The following is an 18431-nucleotide window of genomic DNA, read 5'->3' on the forward strand; positions in this document are numbered from 1 at the left end:
GTTCTCTTCACTATTCTTTATTCTTTATTCTTTTTGCTCTTTGACTTGATAATTTCAAATGACCTGTTAACGAATTTGCTTGCCTGATCAAGTCCACTGTTGAATCCTTCTACTAAATTTTTTAGCTCAGTATTGTTGGGTCCATTATCAAAGCCTCTCCCCGGTGGGCTATACCCTGGAGCTCGGCAACCAGACAGACCAGATCTTGCAGAATAAAATCTCAAGATCCTACCTCTGGAGGCTTTTCCCAGAAATTCTGATGTTGACTCAGTTCTCGTCGTTTGATCCCGGATGAGCCCCCAAATGTTGGGTCCGTTATCAAAGGAACGAGACTGAGTCAAAGTAAAAGTTGTGCAAAGCTTTATTCTATACCAAGCATTAGAAGTCAGACTGACCGGCCAGGGGCGCCTCTGAAGAGGGTGACCCCCGCTTGGTCTTACAGGCTAGTTTTTATAGGGCACAACTGCAGACCTCTACGTATGTGACTTTGACTGATTGGATGTCTTTTACCTGTTTGGCCTTATTTTAGGTGTGTGTTTTAGCAACGGTTACCCGGAACCGATATCACTAACTGCTGAGGCATTTATTAAACAACAAAATGGCTTCCTAGGCAACAAAATGGCTACCTAGGCAACATGGAGTCACTCCGGCTAAGCAGGCCCAGGCAGGCCCTAGGGGTTTAACAGATTTTAACATGGAATCGGCCCCAACAGTATTTGTAGTTTTCAGCTCCAGAATTTGTTTGCTGCTGCTGCTGCTTTTTCTTCTTCTTCTTCTTTCTTCTTTCTTTCTTCTTTCTTCTTCTTCCTTCTTCTTCTTCTTTCTTCTTTCTTCTTCCCTTGATACAAGATAGCATTATGTCACTTTGTTCTTCTTTCTCAAAATTGCTTTAGCCTTTCAGGGTCTTTTTGTGGTCCCATGAAAATTTTTAGGAATATTCTATTTCTGATGAAAAAAAAATGGCATTGGAATTTTGATAGGGGTTACATTGAATATTTTGGCATTTTAATATAGGCATTTTAACAATATTAATTCTTCCAGTCCATGAGCATGGGCTATCTTTCCATTTATGTGTGTCTTCAGTTTCTTTCATCCGTGTCTCATAGTTCTCACTATGTAAGTTTTTATCTCCTTATTTAAATTTATTCCTAGATATTTTTTCTTCTTCCTAATCTTCGAGGAAAAGCTCTTAGCTTTTTGTCATTCAGTGTGGTGTTAACTTTTTGTTGAGGTATGTTCTCTCTATACCCACTTTGTTGAGATTTTGATATGATTTTTATCATAAATAGATGTTGACTATGACAGATGCTTTCTATGCCTCTATTGAGTTGATCATGTTTTTTTTTTTTAATCCTTCATTTTGTTAATTTGATGTGTTATATTGGTTGATTTGTAGATGCTGAACCATCCTTACATCCCTGGGATAAATCCCACTTGATCATGGTACAATCTTCCTTTCTTCCCCTGAGTTCAGTGAGCATTTTTAGGACCATTACTTTGAACTCTTTATCAGGTAGATTGCTTATCTTCACTTCATTTAGTTCTTTTTCTGAAGTTTTGTCTTGCTCTTTGTTTGGAACATATTCCTGTCTCCTCACTTTGTTTGACTCTATGTTGGTTTCTGTGAATTAAGTGGAACAGACACTTCTCCTGACTTTGGAGGATTGGCTTTGTGTAGGTAATGAAACATCATTCATCCCTACATTGCTCTTGGTTATCTGTCAAACCTTGTGATTGACCAGGAAGCCTACATTAAATAACTCCCAGCATTCAAAGGTCTACTAGGGTCCTTTTATGTCCCAGATGGGAGGATGTTGCTCATCATCTAGATTTAGGCTGACTGGAAGCCAGTCCCCTCAGCAGCAGCTTTTAAAGGATGCAATTATATATAATCCTGTAGGACTGCATAATCCCCACTGGCCACCAGAGCCAGGATATTAGGAGATGTCTCACAAAAATGAGAGCTCCAGGGGCACCTGGGTAGTTCAGTCAGTTGCACGTCTGCCTTTGGCTCAAGTCATGATACTGGGGTCCTGGGATCAAGCCCCACATCAGGGTCCTTGCTCGGTGGGAATCCTGCTTCTCTCCCACCCCTCCTGCTTGCGTTCGCTCTCTCTCTCTTTGTCTCTCTCTGTCAAATAAATAAACAAAATCTTTTTAAAAAATGAGGGCTCTAGGGGCGCCTGGGTGGCTCAGTGGGTTGAGCCGCTGCCTTCGGCTCAGGTCATGATCTCAGGGTCCTGGGATCGAGTCCCGCATCGGGCTCTCTGCTCAGCGGGGAGCCTGCTTCCCTCTCTCTCTCTGCCTGCCTCTCCGTCTACTTGTGATCTCTCTCTGTCAAATAAATAAATAAAAAATCTTAAAAAAAAATGAGGGCTCTAGATGAGTAAAAAGCTCCTTTCTGGAAGATAATAGTCAGCTGTAGTGAGGCAGAGGGAGAACTCAAAGACGGTATCCCTCAGTCTGTGTTCCTTACACCTATGTATCTCCTAGATCTGTGCCAAAGCAGAAGCCTGCCCCTCAAGTCTAAGCTTCAAGACAAGCACATAGGCCTCTCTTACAGGAAGACTCAGGGTGTGTGTTAGCTGTCTGTATAGTGTACCCTCAGGATGGTAGCTTGCCAAGGACTCACTCTGCAATTATTTTAGTCCTGTGGGACCTAGGAACACAAAATCCCTTGACCACCAGCGAAGCAATGAAGGGGCATTCTGTGAGAGGCAGCTGCAAAAGCCAGGTCACCAGACATAACCCGGGCACCAGAAGCATGCAGAAGCTCCCGCTGGGGACACTGATGCTCTGGAGTGCAGCAGGTGGAGAGCATGAAGATGGTGCCTGCCATTTAAAGCAAGGCAGAGGGGGAGTGCAAAGACAGCATCCACTTGAATAAAAGCATGGAGCCCACCAGCTTTAACAAGGCAGAGGGAGAGTAAGAAGATGATGTCTACCAGCTTCTTCCCCTTCAGAGTATCCTAGCAGGCCCCTGCCCCTCAGACTGATGTAAAGAGCATTTCACATAAAGTCTGGATGCCTTTCAAAGGACTATTTGTATCCTAAGCAATGGGGGGAGTGAGTCTACATGTAAACATTTGAAGACACATTTCTCAATTCACCATTCTTCCATGGGTTTCATGGGCATGAGTCCCATTAGTTTCCAAAGCTAGATGTTTTGGGGCTGTATCTCAGGTGCCAGCCTTAAAAATTGGGGTTCTTAATGTGGGGTAAGAAGCCATTGTTTCTCAGGGAGAAGCTCTGAGTTTTCTGGTTCCCTCCCACTTGTGGGGTCACAAGACTGGGCAGGGAGTTTATGGCAAGATTGTGTCTCAGCCTTTCCTACCTTCTTTGGTGTGTGTGTGTGTCCTCATTTGCCTGATGTGAAGGCATTTGTCCACTAGTTTTTAGGATTTTTTCAGAAGAAATGATTATATATGGAGCTATAGATTTGGTTTTGTCCATGGTAGATGGTGAGCTCAGGATCTTCCTACATTGTTTTCTTGAACCAGATTCCAAAAGCTCTTAGTTTTGGCGTGCCTGGGTGGCTCAGTGGGTTAAGCCTCTGCCTTCTACTCAGGTCATGATCTCAGGGTCCTGGGATCAAGCCCTGCATTGGGCTCTCTGCTCAGCAGGGATCCTGCTTCCCCCTCTCTGTGCCTACTGCTCTGCCTACTTGTGATCTTTCTCTCTGTCAAATAAATAAATAAAATCTTTTTTAAAAAAGCTTTTAGTTTTGATGAAGCTCTATTTCTATATTTGCTTTCTACCTTTGCTTTTGGTTTTACATCTAAGAGATTAGTGCCTAGTGATCATGTCATGAGGATTATGGATATGTTTTCTTCTAAGGGTGTTCCAGTTTTAGCTCTTATATTTAGGTCTTTGATACATTTTGAGTTAAATTTTTTTTATATGGTGTGATACAGGGGGCCAAACTTCTCTTCTTTTGCATGTAGATATCCAGTAATCCCACAACCATTTATTGGTATTCAGATAAATTTCCTTCACACCTTTATTCAATATCTATTGAACATAAGCATAGGGGTTATTTCCAGACTCTCAATTCTATTCCATTGATCTATATTTCTACCCTTATTCTACTGTCACACTGTCTTTATTACTATAACTTTGTAGTAAGACTGGAAATTGAAAAGTCAACTTCTTTTTTCTTTTTCAAGATCGGTTTGGTTATTCTAGACACCTTGAATTTCCATATGAATTTTAGGATCAGCTTGTCTATATCTACAAAAAAGGCTTTGAGGGTTGTGATAGGAATTGCATTGAAACTGTAGCTCTGCCTGCTTGTGATTTCTCTCTCTCTGTTGAATAAATAAATAAAATCTTAAAAAAAAAAGAATACTCTTGATTCATGAACCTGTGATTTTTTTAGATAATAATTTCTCTCATTGACCTGTTTTTCATTGTGTATGTCTTGTATTTTTTGTTAAATTTATTGCTAAGTATTTTATTCTTTTTGACACTATTTTTGAATTATTTATTGCTAGTGTACAGAAATACAACTGATTTTTCTATATTGATACTGTATCCTACAACCTTGCTGAACTCATTTATTCTAATAGTTTTTTTTAAAAGATTTCATTTATTTGACACAGTGAGAGATCGCAAGTAGGCAGAGAGGCAGGCAGAGAGAAAGGGGGAAGCAGGCTCCCTGCTGAGCAGAGAGCCCCACACCGGGCTCAATCCCAGGACCCTGAGATTATGAACCTGAGCTAATGGCAGAGGCTTAACCCACTGAGCCATCCAAGTGCCCCTAGTTCTAATAATTTTTAATGGAATCTCTGGAATTTTTAAACATATGAAATGATATCATTTGCAAATAGAGATAGTTTCATTTTTTCCCTTTCAATGTGGATGCTTTTTCTTGCCTCAAAATTACCCTGGCCAGTGGGGCCCCTGAGTGGCTCAGTGGGTTGAGCGGATGCTTTTGGTTTAGGTCATGATCTTAGAGTCTTGGGATTGAGCCCCGCATCAGGCTCTCCGCTCAGCAGGGAGTCTGCTTCCCCCCTCCCCCACCTTGCCTGCCTCTCTGCCTAATTGTGATCTCTCTCTCTCTGTCAAATAAATAAATAAAATGTTTTTTAAAATTATCCTGGCCAAAACCACCAGTACAGTGCTGAATACACATAGTAAAACTGGACATTTTTGCTATGTTCCTGATCCTAGGGGGAAAGCATCCAGTCTTTCAACATTAAATAGGATGACAGCTGTGGATTTTTCATAGAGGCCCTTTATTAAATTGAGGAAGTTCTCTTCTATTCCCAGTTTGCTGAATATTTTTCTCATGAAAGTGTGTTGGATTTTGTCAAATGATTTTACTGTAGCTATTGAAATGATCATGTGACTTTTGTTTATTCAAATAGTATGGTATATTACATGGATTTTCATATATTGAACCAACCTTGCATTCCTAGATAAATCCAACTTTATCATGGTTTATAATTATTTTTTTTATTTTTTGTAAAGATTTTATTTATTTGACAGAGACAGGGAGAGAGAGAGCACAAGCAGTGGGGAGCAGCAGAGAGAGAGAGGGAGAAGCAGTCTCCCTGCTGAGCAGGTAGCCTGGGATGGGGCTCAATCCCAGGACCCTGGGATTATGATCTGAGCTGAAGGCAGATGCTTAATTGGCTGAGCCACCTAGATATCCCTGTAATTATCTTAATATAATGCTGGATTTGGTTTACTAGCATTTTGTTAAAGAATTTGCATCTATAATAATCGGGCATATTAATCTTTAGGGTTTTTTTTTTCCTTGTGTTATCTTTGTCTGGCGCTGGTATCAGTGTAATGCTGGCATCACAGAATGATGATCCTCTTCCTTCTTGCAAGAGTTTATAAAGGATTGGTGTTAATTCTTCTTTAACTGGTTAGTAGGTGTTTTTCCCCCCAATTCTCATCTACTTGGAACTTCAAAATGAGAGTTTATTTGAAATAGAATCTATTATTTTCCTGAACCTGCCATAACAAAGTGCCGCACATTGAGTTGATTAAACAACAGAAGTTTATTATTCTTGAGTTCTGGAGGCTCAAAGTCCAAAATCAAGGTGGATTGCTTCCAAGGGCTGAGGGATGATCTGATAATCTGTTTTTACCCCTCTCTCCCAGCTTCTGGTTGCCTTGGGCATTCCTAGGCTTGTAGATGTTGTTCTACCCATGTTTTCTCATCCTTCTTAATGTGTCCAAATTTTCCCTTTTTATAAGGACCTCAGTCATATTGGATTAGAGTTTACCCTAACAATATCTCTCTCTCTTGATTGCTTCTGTAAAGACCCTATTTCTAAATAAGTTCATATTCTGAGGTACTCAGGATTAGGGCCTTAACATATCTTTCTTAAGATATGTGACATAATTCAATCTATAACTGTGTGATAACAGTATCTTTGCAGGTTTAGTTAGTTGAGAAATTCATACTGAATTAGAGTTAGTCCCTAAGTCCAGTACAACTGGTGACCATATAAAAGGAGAGAAAGAGAGGTGCAGAAAGTATAATGCCAGGTGTAGACAAAGGCAGAATTTAGAGTGATGCATCTGCAAGGCAAGGATTGTCAGTAATTATGGAAGTGATGAGAGAAACATGAAACAGGTTCTCCCTCAGAGCTCCCATTCTGTGTTCTCTCCTTTTGGGTCTCAGATGCATGTATTTTATCCTCAAGGCTCTTTTTCCTTCCCTCAGTCTTTTTCTCTATCTGGGGTTCAGTTTAGAAATTCTCAATTGATTTCTGTTCAAGTTCATGGATCCTTTTTTCTATTGTATCATATTCAATTGATTTAAATATATATATATATTTAAACCAATTGAATGCGATTATATATATAATATATATATATATATATATATATATATATATATATGATTTTAGGATTCTTATTTTTCTTTTCCACTTTCTAGATCTCTTCTGAAATCTTCCACCTCTTGATTATATCCATTTTTTTCTGTATCTTAAAAAAAAACAAGCCATTTATATTGAACTTGCCTGCTAATTCCATCATCTAGGTCATCAGTCTGCTTTTTGTTGGGCTACTTCCTTGTTTCTTCGTTACTTTTCGTTTTGTACTGGACAACTCAATATTGTAACAGATGCGCCCAAGAGTTGTGTATTATTTTATGTTCCTCTGAAGACTGCTGAATTTTGTCCAAGGAAGCAGATTATTGGCAGAGCAACTGGATGTTGCAGAGGCTTGGTTGTATACTTTGTTAGGTCTGGCCTTTCCCCCACTTTGTCCTTGGCCCTAGGAACAGCCCCAAGTCCTTAAGAAATGGTCTTTATTCCTACACATGGCCTTGGGTTTCAATATACAGGCATACTTGGTTTTATTGCACTTCAGTGAGGTTCACAGATGCTATTTCTCACCTTGCATTGAGCAAGTCTGTTGATGCCATTTTCCAGTGGCATTTGCTCACTTCGTGTCTGTGTGTCACGTTTTGGTAATTGTTACAATATTACAAATGTTCTCATTTTTGTTGTATTTGTTATGGTGATCTGTGATCTGTGATTACAACTCACTGAAAGCTCAGATGAGAGTTAGCATTTTTTATCACTGAAGTATTTTTAAGGGTACCTGAGTGTCTCAGTTGGTTTGAGTGTCCGGCTCTCAATTTTGGCTCAGGTTGTGGTGTCACGGTTGTGGGATTGAGCCCCACTGCTCTGTGCACAGCGGAGTCTGCTTGAGATTCTTTCACTCCCTCTGCCCCTGCAAACACTGCTCGTGCTTTCTCTCAAAAAAAAAAAAAATTCAAATTCTATACATCGGACATGGTGTTTTTAGACATAATGCTATTCACACTTAACAGATTATAGTAAGTGCATACGTAACTTTTATATGTATTGGGAAACCGAATAACTAATTTGCCTTGTTTTATTGCAATATGTGCTTCATTGCAGTGGTCTGGAATTGAGCCTGCATTATCTCCACTGGTATGCCTGTAAAGTCTCAAGTGTTTATCAAGCCCCTTCAAATGGAAGGACTTTATTATTTTTTTTTAAAGATTTTATTTATTTATTTGACAGCCAGAGATCACAAGTAGGCAGAGAGGCAGGCAGAGAAAGAGGGAGAAGCAGGCTCCCTGCTGAGCAGAGAGCCCGATGTGGGGCTCAATCCCAGGACCCTGGAATCATGACCTGAGCCAAAGGCAGAGGCTCAATCCACTGAGCCACCCAGGCGCCCCCAAATGGAAGGACTTTAAACTCTAAACTCTGTTCTTGGGCCTGGGAAATGGCTGAGATCTCTGCTTAATTCTGCCTTGTAGTTTTTTCTCTGGACTTCTTAGACTCTCATCCTGTGCTCAGTCAAATCAGGCAAGTGTTTGAAGAAATTCAAATGCAGATTTGGGGGCTCTTCTAGGGCTCCCTCGTTATAGATATTCTTCAATTTCCAGCCACTCTGTTCATAAGTAAGACTTTTCACTCCTCAGCCTGACAGTAGTCACTATGTGTGTGACTGCTACTTCTAGTAGGTTGTGTGCATGGGAATGCTCTTTGGGGAAAAGTTATACATATGTTACCTTACCCCGAAGGTCCTTTTATTTTTTAAAAGATTTTACTTACTTGTGTGAAAGAAAGAGTGAGAGAGAGAGAGAGAGAGAGCAAGAGAGAGAGAGCATGCATGCATAAGCAGGAGGAGCATCAAGCATCATGCACGCATAAGCAGGAGGGAGAAGCAGGCTCCCCACTGAGCAGGGATCATGACCCAAACCAAAGGCAGATACTAAACCAACTGAGCCATCCAGGCATCCCAGAAGGTCCTAATAAGGGTTGAATCTCCTACACTTTGTGCCATTTGTTCTTTCTCTGGGACATTAAAACATTGTTTAAAAACTGTTGACAAGGATTATTAATTTATTGGCAGGTTTAGTTTGACACAAGCTATTGTCACTTTGCCAGAACTTTTTTTGGTAACACACAGGTGGCTCATTTTCTTTCTCTCTCTTTTTTAAAGATTTTATTTATTTGACAGAGATCACAAGTAGGCAGAGAAGCAGGCAGAGAGGGAGGGAAGCAGGCTCCCCGCTGAGCAGAGAGCCCGAGCCCTGAGGTCCTGACCCGAGCTGAAGGCAGAGGCTTAACCCACTGAGCTACCCAGGCGCCCCTCATTTTCTCTTTTGGATAGTGATTTCATTATTTAATTTGTGGGTGTATAGTGGAGTGGGTTGTTTTTTTCCTCCAAAAGACATCGTATTCTAGTGGTTTCCAGCAAGTGCCGTCTGTCTAGATTCACTTTTTTTCATTTGCAGACATCATAACTATTTTTTTTTTTTGGTTTTTTTTTAGATTTTATTTATTTATTTGACAGACAGAGATCACAAGTAGGCAGAGAGGCAGACAGAGAGGTGGAAGCAGGCTCCCTGCAGAGCAGAGAGCCTGATGTGGGGCTTGATCCCAGGACACTGGGATCATGACCTGAGCCGAAGGCAGAGGCTTTAACCCACTGAGCCAACCAGGTGCCCCTCATTTTCTTTTTTCTTTCTTTCTTTCTTTTTTTTTTTTTTAATTTATTTGAGAGAGAGACAGTGAGAGAGAGCATGAGCGAGGAGAAGTCAGAGAGAGAAGCAGACTCCCTGTGGGGCCAGGAGTCCGATGCGGGACTCGATCCCGTGACTCCAGGATCATGACCTGAGCCGAAGGCAGTTGTCCAACCAACTGAGCCACCCAGGCGTCCCTCATTTTCTCTTTTTGATTGTGATTTCATTATTTAATTTGTGGGTGTATAGGGGAGTGGGTTGTTTTTTTCCTCCAAAAGACATTGTATTCTAGTGGTTTCCAGCAAGTGCCGTCTGTCTAGATTCACTTTTCATCTGCAGACATCATAACTATGGTTTAAAACTCTTGATCTAGGGGCACCTGAGTGACTCCGTTAAGTGTCTGCCTTGGGCTCAGGTCATGATCTCAGGTCCTGGGATGGAGCCCTACATTGGGCTTCTTGCTCGGCGGGGAGTCTGCTTTTTCTTCCACCCCTGCCCTTCCCCACACTGGTACTCTCACTCTCTCTCAAATAAAATCTTAGATCAAGAGTTGTTTTTATTTAAAAACAGGCCTTGGTATGCCTGGCTGCCTCAGTTGGTGGAGCATGTGATGCTTGATCTCGGAGTTGAGTTCAAACCCTACATGGCTGTAGAGATTATGTAAAAATGAAATCTTTAAACAGAAGCAGGCCTTGTGATCACGGAGGTGGCATCATCCTCATCACCACTTGCTATCTAGGAAAAGGGCAGAATCAGCCAGATTACTCTTTGGTTTCCTTTACAGGGCAGGAGACTCCTTTATGTACCCTTTGACTTGTAGGTGTAACCGAATTTTCCAATTTTATGTCGGGATCTTCAGTTCAATTCCCCAACTTTGTTCAGGCCTAAGGCCTAGGAGCTATCATTCCCCAAACTCTGGTTATTCTCTTGTTCTTAGGAGAGAAAGGGCTTTCATAGTTAACAGTTACTTCTTTGGCTCATTTATGTAGATTAAAGAATTTTTTTTTCCTGGACCTTACAGATTTTTCTGTGTTTTCTTGTGTTCAGTATCTCACTTAATAGAACATTTATTGCAAGTGAGCCAGCTTTGGGGAATTCTGTAGCAGTGGAAGACTTTTTAGAAAATCTTGATGCCAGCAAGCTAAATATCTTACTGCCCCCCTGCACTTTATTGCAGTATTATTTACCTATGACAAAATGCATATATCCTCCAAAATATATAGCTCAGTAAAACTTTAAATTATGTGCATGTTGCCATTATCTAAATCAGCTAAAACTAATTCCATCATTCCAGAAAGTTATCATGCCTCTTTTGAGTCTATATACTCACCCAGAGGTAAGCACCTTAGGTTTGTTTTGCTTGTTCTTGAGCTTCATATAAATATGTTCTAGCATTCTTCCTTCAGTATTTTTTATATTTATCCATATTGTTCTACCAGTAAATCATTTTTAAAAAATTGTAGACTAGTATTTTAATAACCATTACTTGATTATCCATGATGTTATTGACAGATATTTGAGTAGTTTCCAGACTAGGGGTTCTTTCAGATCTGCTCTCGGTATTCTTGAATGCATCCTAATGTGGGAGATAGTCTTATCCCTAGAAGTGGAATCCCAGAGTGGGCATGCATTTGTATAAAACTGGCAAGCGGCTTCCCATGGTGATTATACTGAACATTTCTGCCCACTGCTGCCCTTGCTCGCCAGGCAGGTGTGCAATACTGTTTCCTGGTGGTTTCATTCTGCCTTCCCTGGCGGCTGAGGTTGAACACCCTTTTCTATGCAAATTGTGCATCTGAATAGCTTCTGTGAAGTGTGTATTCAAGTCACTTATTAATTTTTATACTGTGTTGCTTTTGCAGTGGCTTTTAAACTGTTTTCCTGCGTGTGAGTCCTTTGCAACTGTTTTGTCCTTGGCTGCAGCATTGTTTTTCACTTTAGTATCTGATGAGAAGAGTGTAATTTTGGTGAAATCAGTTTTTTTTTTCTTTTATGAAGTTTATGTCCTAAGATATCTTTTAGTATCCCAAGAGTCATGAAGATGGTTATGTTTTCTTCTCCATGATTTGCTTCGTCCTTCACATTTGGGTCCTGTGATCCATGAACACCTTGTGCACTGTGTGAAAGCATCAATGTTCAGAGACTTTCTCTATGGAGTTACTTGTGTATTTGTTGAAAAGCCAATGACCATATGTATGTATGGGTCTGCTTCTGGACTCTGTTCTTAATCCACTGATCTGTTTGTCCTAACTCTAATATCACACTCTTAATTACTGTAATTTTAAAGCAATTCATGAAATCGAGTAGTGTTTTCTTCCAACCCCGTTCCCCCATCCCCCTTCTTCAAGATTATCTTGGCTGTTCTGGATCTGTTGGATTTCTATATATATCTGCAAATTTTTATAAGAAAGCCTCACAGGATTTTTATTTCATTGGAATCTGGCTTCTAGAAATCAATTTGTGGGAAACAGATCTTGACAGTATGCAGCCTTTCAATTCATGAATATATTTATTGCAGCGTTCTGTAATTTCAGCAACATTTTGTAGTTTTGTAGGGTAGAAGTCTTAACATATTTCTTGTTAACATTCTAGGTATTTGACTTATTTGATATGATTACAGATGGTAAGAATTTAAAATTTAATTTTTAATTGTTGCTAGTATATAGAAAAATGACTGAGTTTTGCCACATTTCTTGCAAAACTATTAGTTCTAGTAGATCAAGCAAATTCTTGTTAAACTCCAGGAAGTCAGAGAATGGGAAAAGTGTTATATAACTGAGAACACATCTAATTTTCCAGAGTAAAAAAATGGTTCAGTCTTTGTTTTGTATACCTCTGCTCACAGTTACTGCCTCAGAAACACTACCTTCTGATTTTCTTTCTTTCTTTAAAAAACATGTAATTCTGGAGTTCAATCTGCTTTTGGTGTATTTCTTGAAAGATGGGGAGAGCACCAGACCTACAGAACTTCTCTTTTTCAGCTAAATGTAGACTAGGGAAATGAGGACATGGCCTACATGCTGCCCGTCATTTTGCTATTTTTTGAGACTGCCAATTAGAACAGAAAGATGTTAAAATGGATTGGGATTAGAATAAGGTGAATGCATTTGAGAGATTCAGATTATCCTTGTCACATTTATGAATTCTTCAGTGATCCAATAATAATCCCCTTTTCACCTTTGGCTTTCTTTCTGATTCATTTTTTTTCTTCCCAGTTTGACTTATTAATAGTGGTTAGCATACAGCCTGACCTACAAATGGATATAATGACTAGGGATCCATTTTAACTTCAAATAAATCAATGTAAGGCACAACTATTGAGGAATATTTTGTATTTTTCAAAGTATGTAGGAATTCTTTAATTAGAAAAATAAAGGCAATGGGAATATCATCAGGTTCTAAAAGTACCCATGAATTAAATCACTCACACCCCCCTCTTAAAAAACAAAACAAAACCTTAAATCACATTGCTATTAAGCTTTCTTACAGTAAGAAATAAGACCAAGCTATACTAGAGTACAAAAACCTGAAATTCTGAGCATGAAAATAATTTATTAGACATCTGGTTTATTCAAACATAGAGGCCTACTAAAGACAGAATTAACAGAGCTCATGGAGTGGGGCGGGAGGGGGAACCAATCCGGCACCTACTTCACTGCAGATTTCCTGGGGACAAAATTTCTGCCTTCTGTACTAGAGTCTCACCCTAAAGCCTCCACATGTGCTTCATATTCTTGATACTGATTAACGTGAATAGGAGATGAGAAACTTTCCGTGCACTCAACTTCGCAAGTAGCATTAGTGACAGAACTTTCAGAAACATTCTTAGGCACAACAAATAGCACTGCCTGCAGTGAGAGTCCTTGATAATCAAAGAAAAGAATGTCACTAAATATAACCTTACAAATAAGGAAATACACTTTTGCCAATGAACTGCTTTACATATCAGAAAACATGTCACAATGAGATCTTTTATGAAATTAACTTTTAATTGATTCTGAAGTTATTTTGTGGTATTAAAAATCAAAAAAATAAAATGGATTTAACCTAAACGGAAGAAATGCAGGACTAATGTGGAGCAGTAGCTGCAGTTCTTCGGTTAACTCATTAAAACAAGGTCAAACATTTTCAGTCAAATTTTATTAGAAAAAAAAAAGGGGGCAGCAGATCACCATTACAATTCAAGAACCTAATCTAAATATGCACTTGACAATAAAGCACATCTGAGTATGGAGTGAAAAAAGTTTTCCAAAAAAACATCCATCGTATCCTCTCTAAATATCCAAATAATCACTTCTGCAGGCCTTTTGTTGAGTGGAATCATAACTGAAGATTTATTGCTGTGAAAATAAATCTGTAGTACAGTAGTATGAATCTTGGGTATTAAGCATAATCAGCTGAATCAAGTTAAGAAGTTCAAGATCTAATAAGAATTTTGTATGTGAAAGTCTACTAGCCAGTTGACCCAAGAGCAACTGAGAGATCTAATGTGTTCAGTGAGACCAGACATTATGTTAAATCTTCATTCTTTGAAGGCAATTAAAAATTACAATTCCAACAGCCCATAAACCAAATAAAAAATTGAAGAAAGCAATTAAAACGATGTTCAAAGAGCCTTTTTTTTTTTCCAGCTCAATTTCAGCACCCCAAGGAAAAAAAAAAGCATCCATGACTATCACAGATGAAAATGAATGTCATTGGAATCAGTTATTTTTCCCCACTGAGGTATAAAATCTATATAGAAATTTGATACTATACTATAACAAATTGTACTTCTCATAGTTGTTTTAATTTCCTTTAAACCCTGTTTAATATAGTTTCTTCTTAAATCGTAAAAATGTTGTTTTCATGATTCTGAAACTGGTTCCAGTTCTTTTTCACTTATTTTTATATCAATATTTAATATACTGGTTACCAGTTCTAATCAGAAAAAAAAATCTTGGAAATCTCTTCGTTAGGATCGCACGTTCAGCAGCAGTTACTGACGTGCAAGCAAACCATACGAGGGGCAGCTCCGGAAAGCACATTGTGTTGATTGCATCATTGAATATTCTTTACCATGATTCTTGATGACTCTTATGACTCTTTCAATCTTGTAAACATCAGTGTGCACAGTCTCGCTACTATGTAGTTTCACGTCCTTTGGACAAGAAGGCTGGTTCACAGCTAGTGAAAAGCGAGAGGAGTCTAAGTTTTAATGGCTGATAAACCTTACATCCCCAGAGGAAGAAAGCACTTTTCCTTTTTTGCTACTTAAGAATGTGGCAGAAATGTATGCTGAGGTAGCCCAGTCAATCCTTATTTTTTTTCTTTTTTCTTTTCTTTCTTTTTTTTTTTTTTTTTTTTTTTTTTTTGGTAAATTTGGTCTCAGAATATTTCTGGAAGGGTGACATTTCGAAGAAGCCACTGCTGGGACCGGCTTCCATTGCAGTCTCTTATGCTGGGCACCTGGCTATCCTCTTCTGTGGCTTTATCCAGGCACTGATTACTGTTCACATGCTGCAGGGTTAATTTCTGAAAGTGACAGAAAAGAAATCTTAACATGAAAGTGAAAAATAAGATTCACACATCTCAACCATCATTTTTGGTAAGACTTAAACTGCTCTGTAGAAAAGTGTCTACATAAAGACCGCCGTAAGAGCTATGTGGGGAGGGAGAAAGGCACTGGGGTATAGTGGGTTATGCTGAACTTGAAGTAAGATAACCAAAATACTAAGTCCCAATTCTGCACAAGCTCTAAAGCACTGGGAGAAATATCACTTTTGTGCTACAGCTTCCGGGAAAAAAAAAAAAAAAATCAGATTAGTGGTTCCTAATTTAGGATCCTCAACCTATTTTCAAAAAGCTATTTCAAAATCACTTCATTTCCCTGTGATAAGGCTGTTCAAATTAATTCTGTGATTCCAAACCTCAAGTCCTTAGAAACTCAGGTCCTTTAGAATACTCAAAATCTTAAGAGATTGTAAGATTGAAGAAGCAGCTCTTAATAAATGGCTAAGAGATGCGGCTATATAATTTTCTACGTACTTGTCTGTGCTACAGATCTGATGCTGTCATGTTGATTTTGAATAATTTCAAAACGTCAGGACAGAGGAGTGTTAGGAGTGATTAGTGTGGGTCAGTTCATTTGTTACTCAAAGCAGTAGTGTAGGAATGTGAATTAAGCATTCTCCTGTAAACATGTATAACTATAAGGAAATGTGAAATATGTTTACTAACACACATTTATTTGACTCATACTCATCCCTCTGTTTTAATGTAATTCTTTTATCTGGAACATGTCCTTTTCATGGGGACTGTTGTCACTGTACTCAGAAGAGGACCCAGTCGGCACTGACTAGTCTCCATAGAGAAAAAGCTTGATGAAGGATAAACAGTTGACAGCTGTAACCTTTGAAGGAGAGGATAAGAGCTGTAATTTTAATTGCCTGAAGTCTACTTGTAACCTAGAAAAGATAATTTGCTGGCTCTTGTCCCTAATCTCTAGATATAACTCGATCAAAATCTGCAATTTATTCTAGAAAGGACAGTTACGATCATCAAAGCACAAGAACCTGGTGTCATGAACCAAATGTAATATAGAATATAAGTAAGATGAAGATAGTATGGGACCGTGCAAAGAATCCTGGGTCTAGAATTCAGGGCTTGAGATACTGTTAAACATCATTTTATCTGCTCTGTGACCAATAATCTTCAAATAATCTTTATGTAACAAAGGGTAAGTTCCCTTATGGGCTTCAGTGTCTCTACACCTATAAAACAAGGCCCTGGGTTTTATTTCTAGGGTTCCTTTGGAACCTAAGACATCATGACTCCCTGGCACCCGGCTGGCTCCAGGGAGCATGTGTGACTCTTGATCTTGGGTTCTTGAGTTTGAGCCCCATGTTGGGTACAGAGATTACTTAAATAAATAAAATTTGAAATATGTCAGTAATTTATTTTTTTTGTTTCTTTAGCTTGCTGTGTTTCTGACCGATGGAGGCAGGACAACACTGACAGGCTATCCCGGAGCTCCCTGTGCAGCTGGCTGAGTCTGGGGGAGCTACAGCGCGGTGTGACTCATCCCTCTGCCCAACTTGGGCCTTCTCCCTCCTTTTTACAGGTGCTGATCCAAAGGCTGCTGCCTAATAAACACTGAACACTAAACTTCATCTGAGTCTGCTTCTGGTAGAACCCAACCTGCAAACTAAAATTTTATCTCAGACAAGACTCTGTGCAAAGAGCTCCAGACGGTTTAAAATTTTACACTCATAACTGCTGCTTTCTAAATCCCCTAAACCCACTTTAGCTCCTTAAATTTCTAACCACATATCTACTTCTGGAATACCAGGTGTGGTGGACTGCGAAGATCATACACAGGCTACAGGCAGCCATTCCCACTTCTGTCTCCCTCACACCAGCGACACCGGAACCCCAGTGCTTGCTTAACCAGCCTCCCTTTTAGCTGGTGGAGGGGGGTGTCAGGATGGGATGAAGTTCTGGCCCATAAGACAACAGACTCTGCAGGGGAGGTCCAGGAGAAGCTCCAGCTTTCCTGATAAAGAGCAAAACAGGGGGTAGGGCGATGTCCCCTCTTCTCTTTCTCCGCTCTTGAGTTGGGATATGAGGGTAAGAGCTGCAACAGCCGAAAAAGGCTGGGAACATGCAGCAAAATTATCCCTGACACCACTGTGCCACTGAATCTCTACCCCAGAAGCCACTTACTTCCACTTATTAAGAAGAGTAAGCCCCTATTTGTTCATGCTACTATAAACAGGTTTTATGTTTCCTAATAGACTCATTTTTCACTGAATGATTGGGAGATTTTTTTTTTTTCAAAGATTATTTATTTTAGAACATGAGCTGGGAAGGAGGGGCAGAGGGAGAGAATATCAGACTCCCGCTGAGCACGGAGCTGGCCTCAGGGCTCGGCCTCACAACCCTGAGCTCACGACCTGGACACTTAACTGACTGCAGTACCCGGCGCCCTTCCCGCTGAGACACTGTGGGGTGCCCCTGGCATGTAGCATCCGAGGGCCGAGAGGCTGCACGGCCTGCAGTGCTGCGGCAGCTATGCCCAGAGCGGCGGCAGCCTGTGCCCATGACCAACCCCAGAACAGCCAGTTCAGGCCATTTCTAACAGTGCTATTAACTGAACTCTTATATTTAGTATTACTTTTACCATAGTTTGACACTGTGGAGGGAGACCCGGGATTTATAAAGCACAGTCTCTGCCCTCTAGGAGTTAACAGTGGAGAGAAGACTGGAACAGAAACAAGTACAAAGCAGTTGAGCATGACGGGTCAGGGAGGACTGGAACTAGAAGAGAAGGAGCTGATTTCTAGCCGGGCTTCAGGGAAGTGAGGTCAGAGCTGGACCCTCAAGATGGAGTAGGATTTGTCAGAGGCAGAGGTTAACTATATGATCTTCAGTGCAGGTGCGAGGGTACAGGGCATGTTCCAGGAACAGTAGGGTTGATGATTACAGTAGCCCGGGGTTTGCAATATGACATGGTCATATGGCACAATTTCCGTGGAAGGGGAAGAAAGCAGCAGTGGAGTAATCCAAGCAGATGGAGAGAGAGAAAGCTAAGAGAAGACACTAAGCAGTAGTGCATCTAAAGCCAATGGATAAAAGAATTTTAAAATCTCATCTGTTCCCCAACAGTAAATGCTAAGAGAGAAGTTAGGGAAAAAGAGACAGAGATGGTCGTGGCTTTGCATCCAGGATCTGTTTCGGTAGTGTCAGGCTGAGGCAGGAGCTAAGGCTGGAGAACCAGAGGCATGAATGTCGGCCACTCACTGTCATACAACACATGATGGAATGCAGAAAGTCAAGCAGGAGGAGAAGTCTTTCCTAACATGAGAGAGAAAACTGCAGGTGCAGAGGAAAAAGAACCAGAGAAAGACCTACTGAAGATTCTAGAACTGGTTCCAGAACTATAAAGCAAAAGCACAAGTTGGGAGGTTAGCCAGGTACAAGG

General features: G+C 40.1%; 1 protein-coding gene and 1 long non-coding RNA gene across 3 annotated transcripts in view; one reads left to right on the forward strand and one right to left on the reverse strand.

The window, feature by feature from the left end:
- The first annotated feature begins 229 nt into the window (after positions 1 to 229).
- Positions 230 to 18288, forward strand: LOC125082030 (uncharacterized). Its single transcript, XR_007121862.1, has 3 exons — positions 230 to 336; positions 17728 to 17736; positions 18278 to 18288. It is a non-coding gene; the product is annotated as an uncharacterized LOC125082030 (long non-coding RNA).
- GALNT1 (polypeptide N-acetylgalactosaminyltransferase 1) overlaps positions 14768 to 18431 on the reverse strand; it is a 122729-nt gene continuing 119065 nt past the window's right edge. For both annotated transcript variants that reach the window (XM_047697122.1, XM_047697123.1), the window contains one exon: positions 14768 to 14983. In XM_047697122.1, coding sequence (XP_047553078.1) covers positions 14837 to 14983 — 147 coding nt within the window. In that variant the 3' untranslated portion in view covers positions 14768 to 14836. The remainder of the gene's footprint in view (positions 14984 to 18431) is intronic.

Source organism: Lutra lutra, chromosome 12 (genome assembly GCF_902655055.1).
Source record: "Lutra lutra chromosome 12, mLutLut1.2, whole genome shotgun sequence".
In the NCBI taxonomy this organism is placed as follows: Eukaryota; Metazoa; Chordata; class Mammalia; order Carnivora; family Mustelidae; genus Lutra; species Lutra lutra.